This window comes from Lissotriton helveticus, chromosome 3_1 (assembly GCF_964261635.1).
Source record: "Lissotriton helveticus chromosome 3_1, aLisHel1.1, whole genome shotgun sequence".
In the NCBI taxonomy this organism is placed as follows: domain Eukaryota; kingdom Metazoa; phylum Chordata; class Amphibia; order Caudata; family Salamandridae; genus Lissotriton; species Lissotriton helveticus.
Genome location: NC_136061.1, coordinates 1,775,799,009 through 1,775,819,581, shown reverse-complemented (window position 1 = coordinate 1,775,819,581; position 20,573 = coordinate 1,775,799,009). Strand labels below are relative to the sequence as shown.

At 43.5% G+C, this 20,573-nt stretch overlaps 1 protein-coding gene and 1 long non-coding RNA gene across 2 annotated transcripts in view; one reads left to right on the top strand and one right to left on the bottom strand.

Annotated features, from left to right (window-relative positions):
• Window positions 1-20,573, bottom strand: part of LOC144823795 (uncharacterized) — a 184,706-nt gene that overhangs the window by 19,456 nt on the left and 144,677 nt on the right. The window lies entirely within an intron of this gene.
• Window positions 1-20,573, top strand: part of PIGV (phosphatidylinositol glycan anchor biosynthesis class V) — a 145,482-nt gene that overhangs the window by 64,002 nt on the left and 60,907 nt on the right. The window contains exon 2 of the mRNA XM_078682635.1: window positions 9,297-9,459. Within this exon, the coding sequence (XP_078538761.1) occupies window positions 9,379-9,459 (81 nt within the window). The 5' untranslated portion in view covers window positions 9,297-9,378. The remainder of the gene's footprint in view (window positions 1-9,296; window positions 9,460-20,573) is intronic.

The window sequence follows — 20,573 nt, the reverse complement described above, 5'->3', positions numbered from 1 at the left end:
AAATCTGTTGATTGCATACTGTATGTCACAAGTTATTAACTAAGACAGAGATGTGTGTCTCTGCTCATGATTGAGGTAAGAAAGAGAAAAAAAGAGGAGTAAAGTGACTCCCTTGAACCACAAAAAGGAGCAGATATATCACTCTGTAAAAGAAAAACATGTTAATAACAACAGTCTGCTCAGTTTCAACGTCTTGGTTCGTTTGATATTGGCAACCGCAATATCTTGTATAGTATCTGGTAGAAGAGGAAAGAAGACTGCTGCTAATTCCATTAGTTTATTCTGCTCATAACAAATCCTACCCTTGCAAAGAAGGTGCCAGTCTTTCTGATATGGATCAGAATCTGGCGTGGACTTAGTGTGAACGGGCATACACTTATATAATTGTGGCGTCCCAGTGGCTCTCTGGCTTCAGAATTGCGCAAAATCACTACTTTTATAGTGTTCCTGGTGCCTGCATGCGGAGAGACTAGAGCAAAAACTCTTAAAGTGCACTTGCTGTGTCATCACCGCACAACCACCAGAAGGAGGGAGGGAGGCAGAAAGTGATCAAAAGCTCAAGATTTAGAACATACAAGGAAAAAACACTGCCCAGTAACAGGCAAAAAATCTATATCGCACAATGCCACGGTATCAGTTGAATTAATTTCTATGACTGTGGCTGCTAGTTTAAGCTTATTTGAGAAGTAGATCGATTGACCCCAGATGCATGACCCTTAGTTTTCATTTTTAGCGCAGGGGTGAAAAATCTTGCTAGCCATCCATTGGAAACTCTTGTCTGAGACCATGGCGCCTGTAGGTAACTAACACGCTAGTTTATAAAAACGTTGGTATTTCTGCATTGTTATCCATTTTCAATATACCGCTACCGTTCCTGGAACAACTTCTAATTTTGTACAGGACTCTCAATTTGTTGTTTGGTGGTCGAACTGTGTGCTCTATATGGTATGGGGAACCTAGCTAAGGTTTTTGCCTGCCGGCTCCAATCTAATGTAGTATCATTAGGACAACAAACCAAACAGCTACTGTTTTTCCATCCCGGGGTTGTCATTTATTATTAGGCTATGCGGGTTCCTTGTCCATTTGAGTTTCAGGTCCTTTTACTCTGATTCAGGTTACCCTTCCTGGTAGTTGTAGATGCCGCTGATTGTTTTTATTTGTTCCCATCATTTGTTCTAGAGCCTGGCACAAGTTTCACCTCCATGTGCTTGCTCCAGAGCTTGGCACAAGCTTCACCTCCATGTGCTTGCCTATCTTCTGCAGGCACTATTCTGCACCTATGAAGGGTGCTTCTTATGAGACAGCTACTGCACTTCTTAATGAAGGCCATATGAGACTGCTACTGCACCTGTAAGCCTAGGCAGTATGAGATATTAATTACGGAATTTAAAAGGACCCAGAGATTTCTTTAGAGTCTTGTGTAATCCTTTGTTATTATAAAAACAGATATCGTTCAGTTGATTCTGCACTCTTGTGCACACCCTTATTGGTGTTTGGAAAGATCACTACAGAAACGGCTACAGGCTCCTAAAACCGGCACAATCTTCTTCTCATTTCCCTATTCATTAGAGCCGGACCGATAATGGAAACAAACGTCATTTTTCACCCGTTCAGTTTCAGCGGAGTTCTCAATGCAAAGTAACCCAGTCCGAAGAAACCCTTCCGTGGAGCCTGTCTAAAGTTGAATAGTGCCGCGTCGTCACGGGAGCCAGATCCAAAAACCCAAGAGACTACCACTATAGCCCTAAGCATGTATGGGACTTCAAGTACGGTGGCTCACTCCTGAGTGACATGATGTAATTTCTTGTGATCTCGTCATAAGCTCAGTGATCATGTGTTGTCTGTTATAATGCCGTCATCATCTTGTTCATTAGTCATTTCGAGACACAAAAAATGTATTTCTTTGTTGGTCACGATACGTTGGAAAGTATGCATGACATGACAAGTTTTTCATGTGGCTGTCTGTAACTTAGCCTTACCAGCAAATAAGTACACCAGAATATCTGATTAAATAAAAGCATTAATTTAATTTAATTATAAAATTCTACTCTTGAAACACCTACATTTATAGTAAATTGCCAAATGCTTAGAAGGTAATTACATATGTCAAACTTTATATTACTTTTCTGAAAGTTTTAGAAAATGAGGGCATGATAAAAGCAAGCCTATTTTTATCACCTTTGATTTTGAATGAAGCACTGTTTGTTGGGATATGCTCCAAGTAATAAACCCCACATCTTAGGTAATTGTGTACAGCTCTTGATCCTGCCAGTAGTGTGAGCTTGTCTCAAAGATTAAGCCATGTATCAGTAAGTACACAGGGCCGATATAGTGAAACCGTGAATGGCTCATTAAATCGGTTATGGTTCCTTTGATCGCTCCATCTTTTATTTGGATAACTGTGGTAATTCTAAATCTAATAGATACCGACTAGCGCTGACCTCCCAGGATGCGTTCCCTTGTACAGCTCTGCTGCCACAGGGGTGATAACGTCATCACGCTTTGAATGCAGTGCACGCTTGCTGGACATGTTTTAAGCGTACTGAGCTCAGAGCGTACTGGCTGGGATCAAAATGTTTCCAGTCAGGCAGTCCATTGGTAGAGCTTTTTGCAAAACAAGTTATTTACATTAAATTAGTAACACCTTAAGAAAAAACAAGTTTAAATAACAGAATAGTCACGTCAACAGTAGAGAAAAGACAAATGGAGGGCTTACCTATTTTTTTGACAGCATTTCATGCTTTTTGTGTGTTAAAATACAAGACTATATTGGCCATCTCGCAGGGAACATAATTCTTTGAAACGTCCGACTGTACGTTAATGATTCCTTCCAAAAATTAGAGGGTTCTTAGCAGTGACGACGTGTCAGCCAATAACTCCATGAATTTACAGTCATGCATTTCTATATCCAACCCCATCTACTTTGCTATTTGGAAAGACAATTGCCATCGGACTCATCTTGTACTTCATTGTCCAAGTGACATTAAATATCCGAATGATCTAGAATGCTACGCTGGTAGTCAATGAGGAAAAGTTGTTAAGAGCCCGTCACAAGATGATATTGACACTGTAATGATCTGAAGGTTATTATGATGACAGCTTTTCAGTTGCTATCCCATACACAGCCGAAGGGGTATAGAAAAAAGGAAAAGTGCAGGGGACTAGAAGAACAACAATATAACTTGTGTGGCTGTGACAATGTTGAACAACATATGTTCCAGGAAAGATGAGCCATGCAGCGTGCTCATAGACACCAGCTCCACAATTGTTTAGTTCCAAAGGGGATTCAGGTTCCCACAGAGCTGATGTATGACTGTAATTCGAATGTTACTCTGCATTTTAGTATCCATATACAGGTGCCCCTTCCTAACCACAAATAAAATTACAACTACTTAAGTAATCAACATGCAGACTTTGTTCATCATGTTGATGTTATAAATTATGGATTTAGATTTTTTATCTATGTTGGAGTACAGGTGAACCCACGTTTAGTTATTAAACAAAACAATTGCAACATTCACATACATAGCTAATCTATAGACATTTTCTAAACCACAAACATAATACATTAAGATTACATTAATATGATCAAATACATGTGAATTACATCAATAAAGTCAAACAAATAGGTTGTTAGAGTGATTCAATTGGGACACAAAATAGGATCTTCAGACAGTCCTGGATGTTTCATGGACACCTGGAAACTCTTTTATTCAAAATCCATCTTGTTTTAATCGCTTACTTGCAATGTAGTCTGTTACTCTCCTTATTTTAATTTTTTTTCTACTGTTTGCTTTGTTTATTTTTTCTCTCCGTTAAACCTACTGCTATGTTTACAGCTAATTGTAATGTTATCACCATATATCCATCAGGTTAAATTTGCAGGGCTCTGCTTCCCTTAGTATAGGGTTATCCTACCTTTCCAGTAATAAAAGCTACTTATGTTCAGAGAAAATCATACCGAGCTACTAATATTATTACTGTTGTAATAGTGACGGCATCAGGGCAAGATTATATTTATGGACACCATATGCAGGCTTATGAGCAGTGATCACCTAAGTTCACCAGGCAGGTTACCAGCAATAACGTAAAAAGAGGCTCTGTCAATGTGGATTTTTTTTACATGGGTTAAGCCCTTGGTACTAAGGTAATATTTTTTAGTAATGTGTACTTTCAGTGCTACATGATTGATCTCTAAATATCAAGTTAAAGTACATTTTGGAATTTCGACACTTTTTCTCCAAATATCAGCTAATGAGATCTGAAAATACATATATTTTCGTCTCAAATACATGCTTTTAATTTTTGGTATACATATATTATTTCAACCAAACAAGTCTTCTGATTGACTAGGCTCGGCTGCACACAGGAGAGCTACTCACAGGTAGTTGGAGAGCTACCAGTAGCTTATGAGCTTCACGTTGAAGAAACCTACCGTAGTAGTTTCAGGCCATAAAGATCTCTAAATAAGTATAAGTTCCTTTGGTTAGTGATTGATGGACAAGCCTGCTAGGCTATCCTGGCAACAGGCAACCCCTGGGCACAAGACGGTCTTTCTAGCCTTCTGGGAAGGCATGTCGGTGGGCGTAATTCAGCCCAACACGGAAGTCGGGGTGGACAGAATGTCCATTAGGTGCACAGGAACTGATTTCTTTTAATTAAAAGAATTGTGTGATGGGTTGCTGTCTCATTCTGGCTTTGTGCAGACCTCCCACCCCTGGGCCCAAGACAGTCTTTCTGCCTTTTTAGGGTGGCACATTATTGGGACCCATTCTGCCCACTCCAGAGGGGTAGAAAGACTACTAGACACCAGAAAAGGAACTTTAAAAAAGAGTCAAAAAGACGGGTGACCATGGTGTGGATTAAAGCCCAGTGCCAGACATGTGATCCAAACCTATTCTTTTTCTTACTTTTTTCACTGGTGGGTGTTTCTACTGTTCCACTCCTGTAGAAGCTTGGGCAGCTGCCCCTTTCTCAGTTCCCTAGCCACATTCTTTCTCACAATTCCTCAGGGAGGCAGCTGGGGCATTAACCAAATATCAGCCTACCACAGGAGGGCAGAAAGTCCTTGAGTCAACCAGAGGAAAAAAGTGAGAAAAGGAATGGGTGGAGTGACAACCTGTCTTGGGATCGGGCACCAGACAGTCCTCCTGTCACTCTCAGGGGAGGCTGAATGGGGTGGTTACCCCCTTTTTGCTTCCCATATTTTAAATCTGCGCTCAAAGAAATCCCAGTTTCCTTTCACTCGCAGTAGGAGATGACAGCAGTATTCGAGCTGTAAGTAGGTTGGCACCTCAGCAACTCTAACAGTCCTGGGAAATTCTGAAAGCTAGCGACCAGGGGGCTCCAGTGGTGTGACTTGCATCAAATCCCGCACATTTTCCTTCCTAGAATGTCCTGCAAATGTCTAAGAATGGGTCAAAAAGAGAAACATTCCCCACATTTATTTGACAGAAAGCTCATACACTTCGAACTAATGGCAGAAATCTTACCATCCTGCATGCCCACATGTCTCTCAAGATAAATTATACCCCACATGTGAGGCTGCGCATAATCAGAATAGGTGACTCTACATAGAGTGATTTCAGGAAAGTAGAACTTTAGCTGTTGGCTGCAAGCTCCAGTATTAACAATTACACAAGTATGAGGGAAATTCATTTTTCCCACACACTTTGACATTTATAGGGCATTCTAGTTAGCCACACCAACTTCGACTGTCCTGGGTGTCTAGTTTTCAAAACTATCTGGGTTTGGTTGGTTTCTCTAGGTACCTACCGGCCCTAGGCCCAATAAGGCAGCCATTCCCTTGGAAAGTGTATGGACATTGGATTTTCTACAAGCATAATAACAACATTTGCAGGGCATTTTGGATAAGAAAACTTACTAGGTCCACTCAAGCTACAAAACCCTGGACTTTCCCGGGTGTGTTGTTTTCAGAAATGTCCAGAGAGTGTGGGTGTGCTTAGGCGCCAACCCATCTACCCACATCATGAAAACTGATGTATGTTTCAAGATAAATTTCTGTTATGCATTTCGGTACATTTCCTGCTCCATGCCAACGGCTTACCACAAAGGTGTGGTACTGCCATTATCCGGAAAGTATGGAAACACCAATTGAAAGGACTTTTGGCCTTCCCTGCAGATTCCCCAACTGTCCACTCACAACATGTGATTAAAAGTCTGTGATTTCACCCCCAGTTTCGAGATTTGCCAGGCATTTTTCATATGAAAAACTAGTAGGAGCCATACAAGCCTTACCACCCTTCCCTGGATATCGAGCTTCAGAAATGTGTAGGGTTGGTATTGTTCCTAGGGTACTTTCTGGCCACTGGCCCAAAAACTGCAACTATCTACACCCACAAAGGATTGAAATTAAGTGGGAAAGTCTTGATGTTTCCACATTTAATTTTGTGGCTTTTCCTGGTGCAGGCGATAGGCCCACCTAGACAAGTGAGGTACAGTTTCTACTGCGAGAAGTGTGGCAACAGTGAGTAGTAGGATTTTAATCAAGCACCGCAGATACCAGAACTTTTCTTTACAGAATTGTGAGAAAAATCTGTCATTTTAGCCAAAGCTTGACATTTATAGGACATTCTTTTGGGGTCCAGGCAAGTCATACCATCTTGGACTCCCCCTACTGTCTACGTTTTTCAAAAATGTCTGGGGTTGGTGCCCTAGGTACTGGCCAACCCCATTTACAGCTAACCCCATCCAAAATAAATCTAATTCAAATAAAAAGTTTTGACATTTCCATCGTGCCTTTTTGGGTGTTTCTTTCCTGTGCAGAAGGCCCACTCACCCAGGGGATGCAGAGTAGTGGGTCATTTGTTGTTATTGTTATCATTTTTGGCTACTAACTGTAGAAGACTGGTATGAATAAGCTCCTTTTTCTAAACTCAGATTATTTTAGCACATTTTAAAAGGGCACAGCTTTCCATTTTACTCGTTTTTATTTCATTTAATTGTATCTTGCATATTGATGAAAATCAAAACTGAAAGATCATTATCAGCTACAGCTCAGTTGATGGCTTTGGGTATCACATGTTTGTGGACAATTGACACACACTATATATCTATGCAACCGTATGTGTCTGACGGACATTTATTTTGTAGATCTGCAGTCATTATAAAAATTTTCAGAAGAAAATATTGTCTCCCATTTCTGTTTTTTCCTACATACTTTTACTATTAATGAATTTCTTTCTTTGTGAGAACCGTGAGCCATCTAAATAAATGACTCCAGCTGAATTCACAAATGCCTGCTTTTCCAAAATGTAGCTTTCTAGGTTCAAGCACGGGTTTCACACCTTTTTCTCCATAAACTGCAAGTAGGTAGAAACCACAAAAACTGGAAATATTGACCACTACGTAGAAAAAAGCGAATACTGGTGAAAAAAACATTTTTAACAACTCTCTTTCACAGCAAATCTTTTGTAGAAGGGATTGTTAGAGAAGAAACCACTTTCTTGTACAACAATGAGTTCCCATTGTGCGCAAACAATGCCACATTTTTGCTGTTTTCTAGATTCCCTCTAGGTGAATCACAGGCCCTGGGTATCTTGGTAATACCCACATGTGGGGATAAAGGGCAACAACTTCGGCCTGCATATTTTTTGTGAAAAGAAGTTATGAAGCTGTAAGTTTGAACTGCAATTATATTGTTTTTAAATAGGCTTAACATTGGGTATCGGAGTAGGGGGAGCTTTTTCAGCGAAAGGGTTAAAGCCTCTGAATCAGTAGCAAGAGTTTATCGAGAATTTGTGGGGTAGTTAACATTTAATTTAGAAAACTGTTTGCCACAGTGTCCCTCCCTATGTTGGTGAGATGGAACGTGTACAGGCCGGGCATGGGCAGATTCAGCCTTTAGGACCTTTGGCCTAATAGTTATTCATGGTGGCATTTCTGCTGATAGACATTCTTAAGACGGAACTGTTTCCTGGAGCGATAGCCTTTAAGAAGGTCTATTTTAGACTCAACCACATCTTCACTTTAGTGAAGAGTAATCTTTGGAAGCGTAAATTCTTCAACTCTAGTTCTGAATAAAATAGAATATAGAGTAGTCAAGATAAAGGAACGGAATTCTGAGCATCTATTTAGGGCAGTGCGACAAGCAGTATCTCATCCACTGTTATAAGACCAATGCATCTCTTGTAAAACTGATGTGATATGACCCACATGGGATAGGGTTAGTTATCATTACTTTGTGTTTTTGCAGAGGTTGAGATTAAGCAAGCCTGGATACAAAGCGGCTGTGCATTGTTAAACTAACATGTGAACATCATGGTCTTTTGGTACTATAAACCTATTCATTTTGTATGAAGGAGAAGCAGGATGAAGATTAGGCAAACACAGAAGCTAACCTGCAGTGGACAGAGCTTGGACCAGGGACTCAATTGGTTAATTATTAGCATATTTCACAGTTCTGGCTACAGGCCTGATACCTGTTTGTCTGGGTTGTGGAGTCGTTGTTGTGGTTAATTTTGTTGGTGAGTATTGACTATTAGAAGAAATGGATGAGATAAAGCATTATACTCCCATTTGGTCCCAATGTACAATTATTCTTTTCTTCACTTTAACTTGCAAAATGTACATTCTTGGTAGCGCTGAAGTAAATTTAGGATGGGATAAAATGCAGGCTAGTGGTTAAGGTGATGACTTTGGGACCTAGGATTGAATTCTCGCCTCGGCTCAAGACAGAACAACGTGTATTTATGAGCAAATCTCTTACTCACCCTTTGTCTAAAATGTAAAGATGTGAAATGTCTTTGTGTAAAAGTATATACTTTTAAATCGCCTCTTAACAACCCTCTTCATGTACAATTCACTTTTATGTTCATACCTAGGATGATGAAATCTAGGACAATTAACTGTCCAGTTGGATATGATAGTCTTATATACTGTGTTTTGTCAGCATAGGTTGGCTTGAAATGATCTCTTCTTACGATAAAACAGTTGGCTTGATGTATTTACCATCTAAGGAGACTATTGTTTTAGGGTGGTGAGGTCCTGTTGGTAGTGATGCTTATGGTGGTGTTCTAGGTTTGTGTAATAACTCTCTTGTACGAGCTCGACAAGCGAAAGGCTGCTGTAGTGGGATGTCTGTTTTGGTGGTGGAATGTTTGGGGAACAAAATATTACATCCTAAGATAGAGGTCTAAAAGCAAAGAAATGATGTGTCTGGTTTTCATCTCAGGACTCCGACAGCAGAACAGTGTTTAGGTTCAGCATTCATCCGCAATCTACTCAACAATGAAAACAGTAGCAGTTTCTGACCTGTCTCTCTGTGTTTTATTTAGGATTCTGATGCAGTAGGTACTGTTTTGGCCACAATAGCTCTGATGCAATGAAGACTTTTGAAGATCTTCCTTCCTGAGTAGGATGGAGCTGATGAAGGATCCCTTCTTACGTGAGGTGCTTTGGTTTTCAGGGTGCTGCCGTGCTGTGACATTCCTGTTGCAGGTAAGGCACAGTTGAGATTTTTCACAGCTTAATAAAACATCTTGGGAGCAGCAGCAATGCATACATGTACTCGTTGTTTACACATCCTTTGGTATTGGTGCCCCTTCTGCCCTTTATGTAAATCTATTGATGAGAGATTAACATAATTTAGTCATGTCAATGAATAAGCAACTCTTCCATTGAGCCAGGGCTCTGTAATATTCTGAGGGTACCAACCATGTTCGCTACTGGTAATTTCTGTTCATGATCAAACTCATGTGGAGTTCTAACTCCTTATTTGATAGTCTCTCTGCCACAATCTGTGGAAGGTTAGTTGCTCATTTCCTATTTTGAGATACAAGAAGTCAAAGATTGTCTGGTTTTTAGACAATGCCACACAATCGCTGCTCAAAACTCCACTCAGTAGGATTACAAAGGATTGATAGTGGCGGAACACTACTCGGTTACAAACAAAGACAGCAGATATTTTAAGCTAATCCATGATAGCTTTCTTCGCAGAGTGGCACTAGGCACACTACAACTGCCTCCTGCCAGGGGTGGAATGGAAGCCCCAAATTTTGTGCATTATTATTTGGCTGCCCAGCTCCTGTGGGTAGCCTGATGACTGACAGGCTACCATACGAAAGAAACAGGAATCCCCCGGTGAGGGTCTGGGGAGGGGGCCATCTTGTGCCACTTCTCCCAAGGGGTCAATTGGGGTCCTCTTTCCCCTGCTCTTGTGCATAGCCCGGGAGTACCTGCAGACACCACTACGCAACTTTATACGCCGCTGCTACCGCTGCAGGGATTACCCTTGAAGGGGGAGGTATGGACGGCTGCGTGCAATACGACACTGGGAGACCTCTTTACGGGGGAGAACCAATGTCCTTCCAGGAACTTCGGCACAATACGACTTGACGGAAGCCGAATTCCTGACTTATGATGCACGAGGCCCAGAACCCCCTCAGCACCCACTACTCCATCCACTACACCAAAAAGGACACGGGAGACATCTCATAACATGACTCTACAGAGCCTTTGCGTAGGATCCACTGACTGCACATATGCGCTTACGCTCGGGGTGGGAAGACTCTCTGAAACAGCTGTTCCATGATTCAGACTGGCTAAAAGTACTAGAACACCCTAAACAAACCCCTTAAACCCTCGGTTCAGATATATACAGTTCTGCTTCCTCCAAGGGGCCTACCTCAACCCCTCAGGCTCCATACCATTTACCCTAGCTCCAGATGAATGACCCAGATGTAAAACTGAACCAGCACATGTGGTACATATGTTCTGGGTCTGCAGACCAATACCCTCGCCCCAAGACGAAGAGGGGCACTACACGCTTTACAGACCTGGCGCATCTCTTGGCAAAAGAGCTATAGCGATGCAGTGGAAATAGGCTGCTTCCGATTCCATCCCACACTGGCACACTGAGATGTCCAAATGGGTGCAGGCAGAGAGCACTGCTCTCCACAGACAGGAATTGCCAGAGTCTTTGAAAATTCCTCATTGCAGATCAGTGCGACTTCATCCTTCGTGATTTCTTGTCTCAAGTGGGAGATGATTCTAAGCCCCCTTAGATCTTTAGTAGATGATCCCGCATACTTGTCGCCTGCCATTTACTTACCTCCTGGTGGGACCATCGGCCCCACCTGCCAATGTCTGCCCCCAGCTACCTGACTGCTGGCATTAACCTTAACATCTCCTATTACTTAACTGAAAGACTACTTTCTTCCACTCTTTCTACTTGGCGGCGACCCTTACCACTGTTTGCCCAGAGAGTTTCCTGGGGCAGGTGTGGTTGTTTCAGTTAATTTTCTTTACTTTAAAAGGCACACTAAAGTGGACACCGAGCTGCCCAGAGGCATAGAGGGCACACAAATCACCTTTGCCTCACTGAAATGCAGACTTGCCCTCCTATTTGCTGTCTGTATACAAATTCTGAATATTACTGTACTATGGCCGTTTTTGCTTGTGTCAATATAAATTGTTTTAAAAAAATCATGTGAGACCAACACCTCCCAGACCAAGGGCCAGCTTCGCTGGGAGGAGGAATTAGGGCTCCCACTGTCCAGCAAGCAATGGCAAGACATTTACTACAAGATACATCACACAGCACATGATATGTCTGGCACTGAGTCACCTTATAAAGTTGCCTCCATTTGGTATTTAACACCTGGTCGAATTAATGGCTGGAACAGGGGAAGTACCGAACAATGATGGCGGGGCTGTGGTCAAACGGGCTCCCTTCTTCATCTTTTGTGGCTCTGTCCCAAGCTGGTCAGATATTGGGAACAGGTCCTGAATGACATCGACCAAGCATTTGACACAACAATACCCGGTTTCCCCGCATACACAATTTTGGGACTATCCAATCTCCTGACCTTTCCCCTACTATCGGTTAGAGGCAGACAAATGGCACTTGCATTGACTACTGCACAACAGGTGCTCCTGGCACGCTGGGGAACAGAGGAGATACCTGACCATGAGACATGGCTTCACAAACTCTGGGTTTCGCTGGCAATGGAACGTATGTCATTGATGGTAGATAACAGGGCAGATGAATATTCAGAATAATGGGCCTCGTTCAATACAAGTTTAGAGAAGTGACCTGCCCTAAATATTTGCAAATTCTGCGCCTGCTGCCCCGGTAGGATTGGGAGGGCACATAGACTGCTGTCTGAGAGTGTGTTCATTCCACCCCTCACACAGAGCCCATTTGCCACACTAGGAAATTGGGACAAAGGAAGTATGGTGCGGAGGAGACGGGGAGTGGGTGTTCAGTCTTATTTTGCTTCTTACTACACTCTGATACTTCCAGAAATCCTTTTGTTACTCTTTCATTACCATATTACTATCTCATAAGTAAAACTCAGAGCTCTGTGATACGCCACCGGCCGCCGGGTTGTAGACCATGAGCTGTGTAACAATTCATGCATATTGCACACTTCCGGCCAATGGTTTTAGGCGACTGCAAGGGACTTCAATAAAAAAGAACTGTTCCATTAAAAAAAATCATGGTAGCTTTCATTAAAAAGGTCTTGGGCTGAATCACTTACAGGAAACACTCCTAAGAGTCTACACAGGGCGGGCAAACATGGGTGTTGCAGAAAGTCTGCTGGCTGAAGAGTGCATCACGATGTGTGAGTGAGAAATAAAGTATGACTTCAAGATTCACAAAGGGCAGATGAAGAGGAGAGTGTGCCAAGGAAATGTAGATCTTGCGTATTTCAATTAGCTTAATTTCTAAACATTTAAGAATGTTGAAAATAAATACAGTGTTGGCAAGTGCCCCTTGAGATACTAAAGGGGGCTGTAGAATGTCCATTAATTATTACTAATGCGTGGGAAAGGCATGAAGTATTCTAACTCCGCTTATAACCTGCTCTGTGATTCACAGTTATCTCATCACATCCAACAACAATGACCCCTCCACCTGGTACAGACCCGTCTCATTATCTAGGGCAATCAATTATTTCGTCCGATCTATCAAAGTGTCAGTAAAGTTAGTATGATGTGATTTCTCTCACTGGGTCAAATCCATGCTGCCAATGTAAAACAAGGTCTAGAACAACCTTTAGTAATTAAATAGGTAATAGTATAGTATAGTTCTTACTATCTGCAATTAGCAGTAAAATAGTCTGCTATGAGCCTAGTGCCTCCCTTTTTTTCAAGAAAACGGTTTGCGCTGTGGGCGAGATGAAAAAATTGGGGTATCTTCTATGAAGCTGAAATATGGCTGGTATGAAATTGTTTTAAATATTATATATATTTCGGGGCGTGGCCAGCCAAGATGGTAGAACAGAAGTAAAGCTGATTGCTCCAGACTTCCCACATTTTATCCTGCAAAATCATGGGAGAGCACTGTACCAGGGTCGCCCAAGGCTGCCTCCGCGGCGTCCCTTCCCCTTGGGCTCCTGCTGAGACCACCCAGGGTGGGCTTGGGCCAGGAGGTAAACTGTTGATACATGGCCGCAGCCACTTCTTAAGGTCCAGAGGCCATGCTGATTGGGGGAGCTGCTCTTCTGTTTGTCCTGAGAGTGGATCTGTAGCGGAACTGCCTGACTCAGGTGTGACCCGCAGGCCACTAGCTAAGCTGGCTATGACAATATTTTGGCCAGACGAGGCCTGTGCCTGCCCCTGAACTCTTGAGGAGCCACGGGTGCTCTGCAACTGGGACTCCATCTGCTGGGATGCAGGTCTTCTCCCGCCCGGCTGGTTAGAAGATGTCGTGTGGGCCCCTGGAGCTGTAGCGCTGACAAACCTGCCTGACTATTGGCTGGTGCTTGGTGGCGACCAAGCTGAGGAGGTGCAGTGATGGACTGCTGAGCCGTGCCTGGTGGTTGACGCCTCACCTCGTTGTTAGAGATTGTAGGGAAGAGGAGTGCCCAACTGAGTGGGGGAGAACTTGGGCACCAAATATGCTATCAGAGCACAGCCTCTCCTGGCACGGCCATGGGCAGGTGAGAAGGTGACTAAACCACTGCTAGGCAATGCCATTATGCAATACATGACACTGCAGGCTCCAGCACAGAATTGATAGCTGCGATTCACAGCTCTTGAACGGCCCTCGAGGGGAAGCTAGAGACTGTTTCTATTGATGCTAACTTTCTGCGTTCAGATCTGCACAAGATGGGGTAGAGGATCTACATTGTTGAGGTCCCAGTGACGGAGCTACAACTGATTGTCAAAAATCTGACAGACCAAATGGCTAAGCTAACTGCAACAGCCAGGATTCTAGAGGACAGAGCGGAAGATGTGTAAAATCACTCACACCGCAACAACCTTTGCTTCCTGGGATTTCCTGAGCTTGCCAAGGAGGCCAGCACAGTATTCTTTTTTGAGGACAGGATCAGACAAGAGCTCTGACCTAAGGGCCTGTTGCACATTTTTGCTTTTTTTTAAACAATTTATATTGACACCAGCAAAAACGGCCATAGTACAGTAATATTCAGAATTTGTACACAGACAGCAAATAGGAGGGCAAGTCTGCATTTCAGTGAGGCAAAGGTGATTTGTGTGCCCTCTATGCCTCTGGGCAGCTCGGTGTCCACTTTAGTGTGCCTTTTAAAGTAAAGAAAATTAACTGAAACAACCACACCTCCCCCAGGAAACTCTCTGGGCAAACAGTGGTAAGGGTCGCCGCCAAGTAGAAAGAGTGGAAGAAAGTAGTCTTTCAGTTAAGTAATAGGAGATGTTAAGGTTAATGCCAGCAGTCAGGCAGCTGGGGGCAGACATTGGCAGGTGGGGCCGATGGACCACATTTTTGCTGTTGATAAGCCTTTTGGGGCTCTTCCAGTGCGTCCTCCACTGGGGACTCCCCCTAGGGCCCTGACTGCGTGGGTTCTGAACCATAAAGACCGTAACTACACCATGAGAGCCCATAGGTTGGCAGAGCACCTTAGAAAATCACGCAATAAACATCTACCCCGACTAAATGTCAAGGCACAGAGAAAAACTTATGTGGAATGGCAACAGAAACTCAGGGCATTCCTCCTCCAGTACATGGTGCTCTGTACGCCCGCCTGAAAGTTATGGCTCAGGGTAAGAGTCACTTTGACAAACCTGAGGAGGTGTGGCCCTGGCTCATAGTGTGGGACAAGACAGGTGCTCGACCGCCGAAGAACACGCAAGCAGCAACCAGGGCTGCTATGGAGGAAAAAAGAGACAGAACCGATGGAGACTGGGTGGTTGAGCATCTAGTCTCCGGCCTATACCAAGGATCACGATTTATAAGGATGACACAATGGACAGAGAGGGTGAGTCTTCATTGGACGATCCTTGGGCTCCTGGGGACAGTCTGAGTCATGGAGAGGCACAACACCAATCCCAGAGACATAGGTAGTACTTTGTAGTGTGCATCCCTGGCCTTTGTGTGAGGCCCTTAAGCATCAACTGGGGCACGCACTGCTGGGAGCCTGTGTTGAGAGACTGCAGATGCTTGATGTGGGGTGATCCCCTGGCTGCATGCTTACCAGGAAATACAGGCCAGCGGCTTCAGTGGTCTTGCTCATTACAAACTGCAGGGCGGAGAGTGGTTAGGACGTTCAATTCATCCCTCCTCTCGGAGGAGGGGAGTTGTCTCACGCCTTTCCTTGTGGAGCAGACCAGCCCCCAATGGGGTATTACAGCTTGCAAGTGTATGTGGAGCGTACAATAAGCTGAGGGTACCCTGGCTAAGGGAGGACTTTGGTGAGTCACTCGCCCATCCGCAAGTACATTTCTCGTCTTGATTTTCTATCCTGCCCTTCTTATTGAAGGGGTTTGTTAGTTAAAGGCTTTGATAACGTAGTTTTGAAAGTGGGGGTTGATTTGTACACATTCGTTTAGTATTCAGGGCGGATGAGTGATACACTTGGCCGGGCCGATGGGGAAGGGTCTGGGTCTGGATCTGCCCGCTGGAGGTCAGGGTGCGGTTATGTTACTGTGGGAGGGGGAATATGTTTCAGCATGCTCTGTTTTTGAGCAACTGCAGGATTACTGTGACCAAGGGCGCTGGATGTAAATTGGTTGGGATGCAGTAGGTGGGCCTGTCGTATGGGTCCCTCTCCAATGTGGATTTCCTTTCCCTACTCACTTTGATCATGGCTAGAGTGTTAAGAACCTGGTATGTCAGTAGCTTCAATGGCTGCCCTATACTAAATAGAGCCTATTCCCCTTAGATATAAGACGCACATTACAATGTTTCAGGAAGCTCATCTGCTGAAAGCTGAAGTGGTGAAATCGGGTAAGAGGTGGAGGAGCCACATATATGCAGCCACTATGCAAGAGGGGTGGTGATCTGGGTAGCTACTGGGGTCCCCTTTGCTTAGAGGGTGATGCACACGGACTCCAAAGGTAGATATGTTAAAAAAAATATTTATTATTTTCAATACAACAAATACAAAATAAACGCAACATTCATGACAACCACCCGTTCCCCTGGTTATTCTCACATACCCGTCATCTCAAGGATCTGAATTCATGACTGTATTTCACTCCCAGCGTGTTCGATCCAACGGCCCAAATCTGTAGTGCTGGTCCCTGATTTATGTACTGCCCCTTCTCCCAGCCTTGTAGAAGCAGTGTTTGCCATACCCTACTCTCCTACCCCCGTGTCCCATCCCCCCATAGCTTTTCATATTTTCTCATGCACCCTCTCCCCTTATATACTTCCCTTTCCATTATTCTGCAGATATCCTAATTCCCAATGTGGATGTGGTGGGAGGGTTTTGGATCCCCACCTCTGTGCAGTGTCCTGTTTAGCCAGCATGCAGCCCAGGTTGACTAACAGTTTCTGATAACAGGAATGCTGGGCCCCAAATGCCCAGTAATGCCAACCTGGGCTGTAGTCCCAGAGGTAAGCCAGTGGCTTCCTTCAGTGATTTTCCAGCCCTTTCCCAGAAGGTTTGAATACTCGATCAGCTCCATAGTGTGTGTAGGAAAGTACCCTCTAGTCTACAACCCCTCAAACAGGACAAGTCCCCAGTCCTCCCAATCTTGTGGAGCATGTTGCACGTGTAGTACGTCCTGTGCAGGACCTTGAGTTGAATCAATCTAAAGCTCACTTTTATTGCCAACATCTGAGGGAACTCTAATGCTTCCCACAAGTTATCCTGATCTAACAACCCCACGTCCTGTTTTCCCTGTAACCTCAGCAAGTGGCCTGTGTATTTCTCATCACAGTGCCATATCTCAGTGAGATCAATTTCTTTTCCACCCATTCATACAATAGTCTGTTTTCTAATGGGGAGTCTTCTTGTGTTTCTTCCTCCCAGGATACACAAGCCCTGAGGGCATGTTGAAACCAGCCATAGTGTAGCCACTGGGTCTCTGACATCTGATAATATTGTCTGAGAAAAGCAAAGCGGACCACCCCATTCGGATCCCAGCATCTGCCAGTGCGGATATGCCAATTGCACCTCACCCTTTAAATCCCTGAAAGGTCACCAGTGGCTGCACCCTGGATCCTTCCCATAATGGAGTTTTAGGAGTCAACCGACTACTCCATCCCATTTCCCTGGTCAGTTTATTTCACTTCTTCCCCACTGTTTCTGTCAGCTTGCACGCTTTGGATGTTAATTTTCACCCTTCCCCCCCCCCCCCCGTGACTCCCTGGCTTCCGACAAATTAATGTCCAGCCGCTTGAGATTGAGCTTGGGTGAACAACCTGGCGTAAATGTGTTTTTTTCCAAATACACTAATTCCAGCACAACCGTCCTCAGCCTGGCAGCCAGCAATTTGGCCAGGATTTTGATATCTGCATTTATTTTCGAGATGGGTCTATACGAATCGCATCTATCTGCGGGTTTGCCTGCCTTTGAGATCAGAACTAAAGTTTAGACGTGCATGTCATCTGGTAGCTCTCCCTCTTAAAAACACCTTTACATATGCTGCATGTAGGGGGGTCATAGTCCACCTCCACAACTTCCTGAACATCTCTTTCAATTTGGATTCCATTTGACCCTGGGTTTTCCCAGGCTTGCATTCGACGAATGGCAAAGGAGACTTCCTCCAGTGTTATATCAACCTCCAGGCCTTTTGTGTGGGTTCCCCCCAGCCTTTTCACGGGGCAGTCATTTATAAAGGCCAAGACCTTCCCATCAGGGGCACCCATGTGGGAGTCATAGAAGACCTCCAAATGTTTGGCAAATTCCTCTACTATTTCTCTGCTCCCTCTCACGGTGTCACCAACGTTCGGCTGCAATTCTCTAACAGCCATGCTCTCCCTTTCTTCGCTACCAAGCCATGCCAGCAGTTTGCTTGTTTTGTTCCCTCCATCATAAATTTGTTTCTGCTTCGCTAGATGGGTCGTCTGGTCTCATGGTAAGGTACTGACTGGTACTCTGCCCTTTTCAAGTCAATCGAAAAAGAGAACAAAGGAACCCTACTCACAACGGAATCAAGATGATTAAGTATTTTAAGAAAAAAATGGTTCCTGTGAAAAAGATACTTAATATTGCTTGATAAGATAAAGCGACAATCGCATGTATAGACAGGGATTAGATGGGATGTCAGATAGAAAGAGACTCAAACACACTGATTAAGTTGTACAATAATTGTATTGGAATCAAAAGCTATTATTGCTGTCATTATGTAGGTTATATCTGTGTCTAAATTGTTTCTGTGTCTCTCTGCGGGCACCCTGGTGGCGACCATGGGGTACTTGAGCTATTGGTCAGACAGGCAGTGGTTGCGGGATGGTAAAGGGGTGTGGACCTATTTGTATTTAGTTAAGATTATCTGTGCAATTTTCCTAGATGCATTTGTCTTTATCAGCCATGTTATGAGATATAGCTGTGGACAGGTATGCTGGGGCAGTGTGGTGACTGGGCTGCTTGGTCATCTTTGTAACGATGTATAATTATTTGATGCAGGGTTAGTGTATTAGTTGTTATAAATTTTTTGAGGTTTGGGAGTACATGTTCAGCATCCATGGGGGTGGTAGGGAGTAGGAGCATTTTGGGATTGTATTGTCTAAGATTGAGGCCGTGTGGTCTGGTGTGTAGGTAGTCAGACACACCTAATTTACCTGGCAACCAAGACTAATGTCAGTCGCCGTACATTTAGAATTCTTTTATATACATTATGTACATATATAATATCTATCAGATGCACAATACACCATTTCTTCCGTCATGCAAATATTATAGAGTGAAAGGTCAAATCAGCGATTTACACATGGTACCATGGATCAATTGAACCTATGTACAGGCAGATAGTGTAATTCATTTACAGTGATTCAGACCAAAATCGCCACAAATCCCCACCATTCTTCAGCAGTATTTAGACCCTGATTGATAGAATGAATACAGTCTATCCAATGGCACTCACGTCTCTGTAGGATTTGCAAGATACCACCCCCTCTTTCAGGAACCAATCCAATGTCAATCACTTGCAATCTGATGTCATCTGCTGAATTGTTTTTATCTTTGTAGTGGGAGACTAGAGGGGCATTTTCCACCGAACGTCGTATGCGACTCCGGTGTTGTCCAATGCGGGCTTTGATGGGCTGTTGGGTTTGTCCGATATATGGTAAATCACACGGACACCATATACAGTAAATTCCATTTCTAGTATTGCAATTTGAGAAGAAATTTAATGTATGCTTCCAAGTCCCATGTTTGAAAGTTTGTGTATTAGAGGTAAAAGGGCATATCACACAGTTACCACATTTGTGGTGGCCTTTGATCTCCGGTAGGCCCCGTTTAGATTCCAGTGTATTTATCTTTGGTCTAGTTACCTCAGTAGTAAACCAGAATCTGTCATCCATGAATACCACCAGCGTATCTCTCTCTAAATATTCCTACTCATCTTCTTTTATCTAAAGTAGATTATTTGATTTTGTCTTTCTTAACAGAACCTTGCTGGGTTTCTTAGTGAGTATTTTTATTTTACCTGCACATGGTTGTCACGCATTTCACCAACATTGAGCAATTCCAACACCAGGTATTTTCCAGCCCTCATTTTTCCTAGACAGGTCTCAAACTTCCAACTAGTTTTAGATTCTAAACACATATCTCTGTTTCCCCAGATGTCCCCCACATCATATGTCCTGAAGAGACCCTAGATCCATGTTAGGGTCAAAACGCAGTCGACAATTAAGAAAAGCGAACCGATATAAACTGGCATTCTATCATCCTATAGATGTTATGTATTGAAAAAAAGAAATTGGTCGCTCATGTATATAGCAAAGTTTATTTGAAACCTTGCACATGTTTTGTCACAAATGTTATTCATATGCCTTGGTTCATAATTTCACTTGGGACACAATACACAATTGTAAATACCTATTGTAGAATTTCTCACATATAACTTTTGATTCCAATACAATTATTGTACAACTTAATCAGTGTGTTTGAGTCTCTTTCTATCTGACATCCCACCTAATCCCTATCTATACATGCAATTGTCGCTTTATCTTATCAATCAATATTAAGTATCTTTTTCACAGGAACCATTGTTTTCTTTTCAAGTGTATAGCTTTTCTCCCTGGTGGGGTTGGGGCCTCAGCATACTCCCTTTCTAGTTGTCAGTTCTCCCTCCAGTGCAGTCAATTTAGCATGTCTCTCTCGCCTGTACCCTATCTCCCCAGAGATAATAACGCCCCTATTGGTTGCTTTATATACTTCCCACAGTGTAACTGGGCT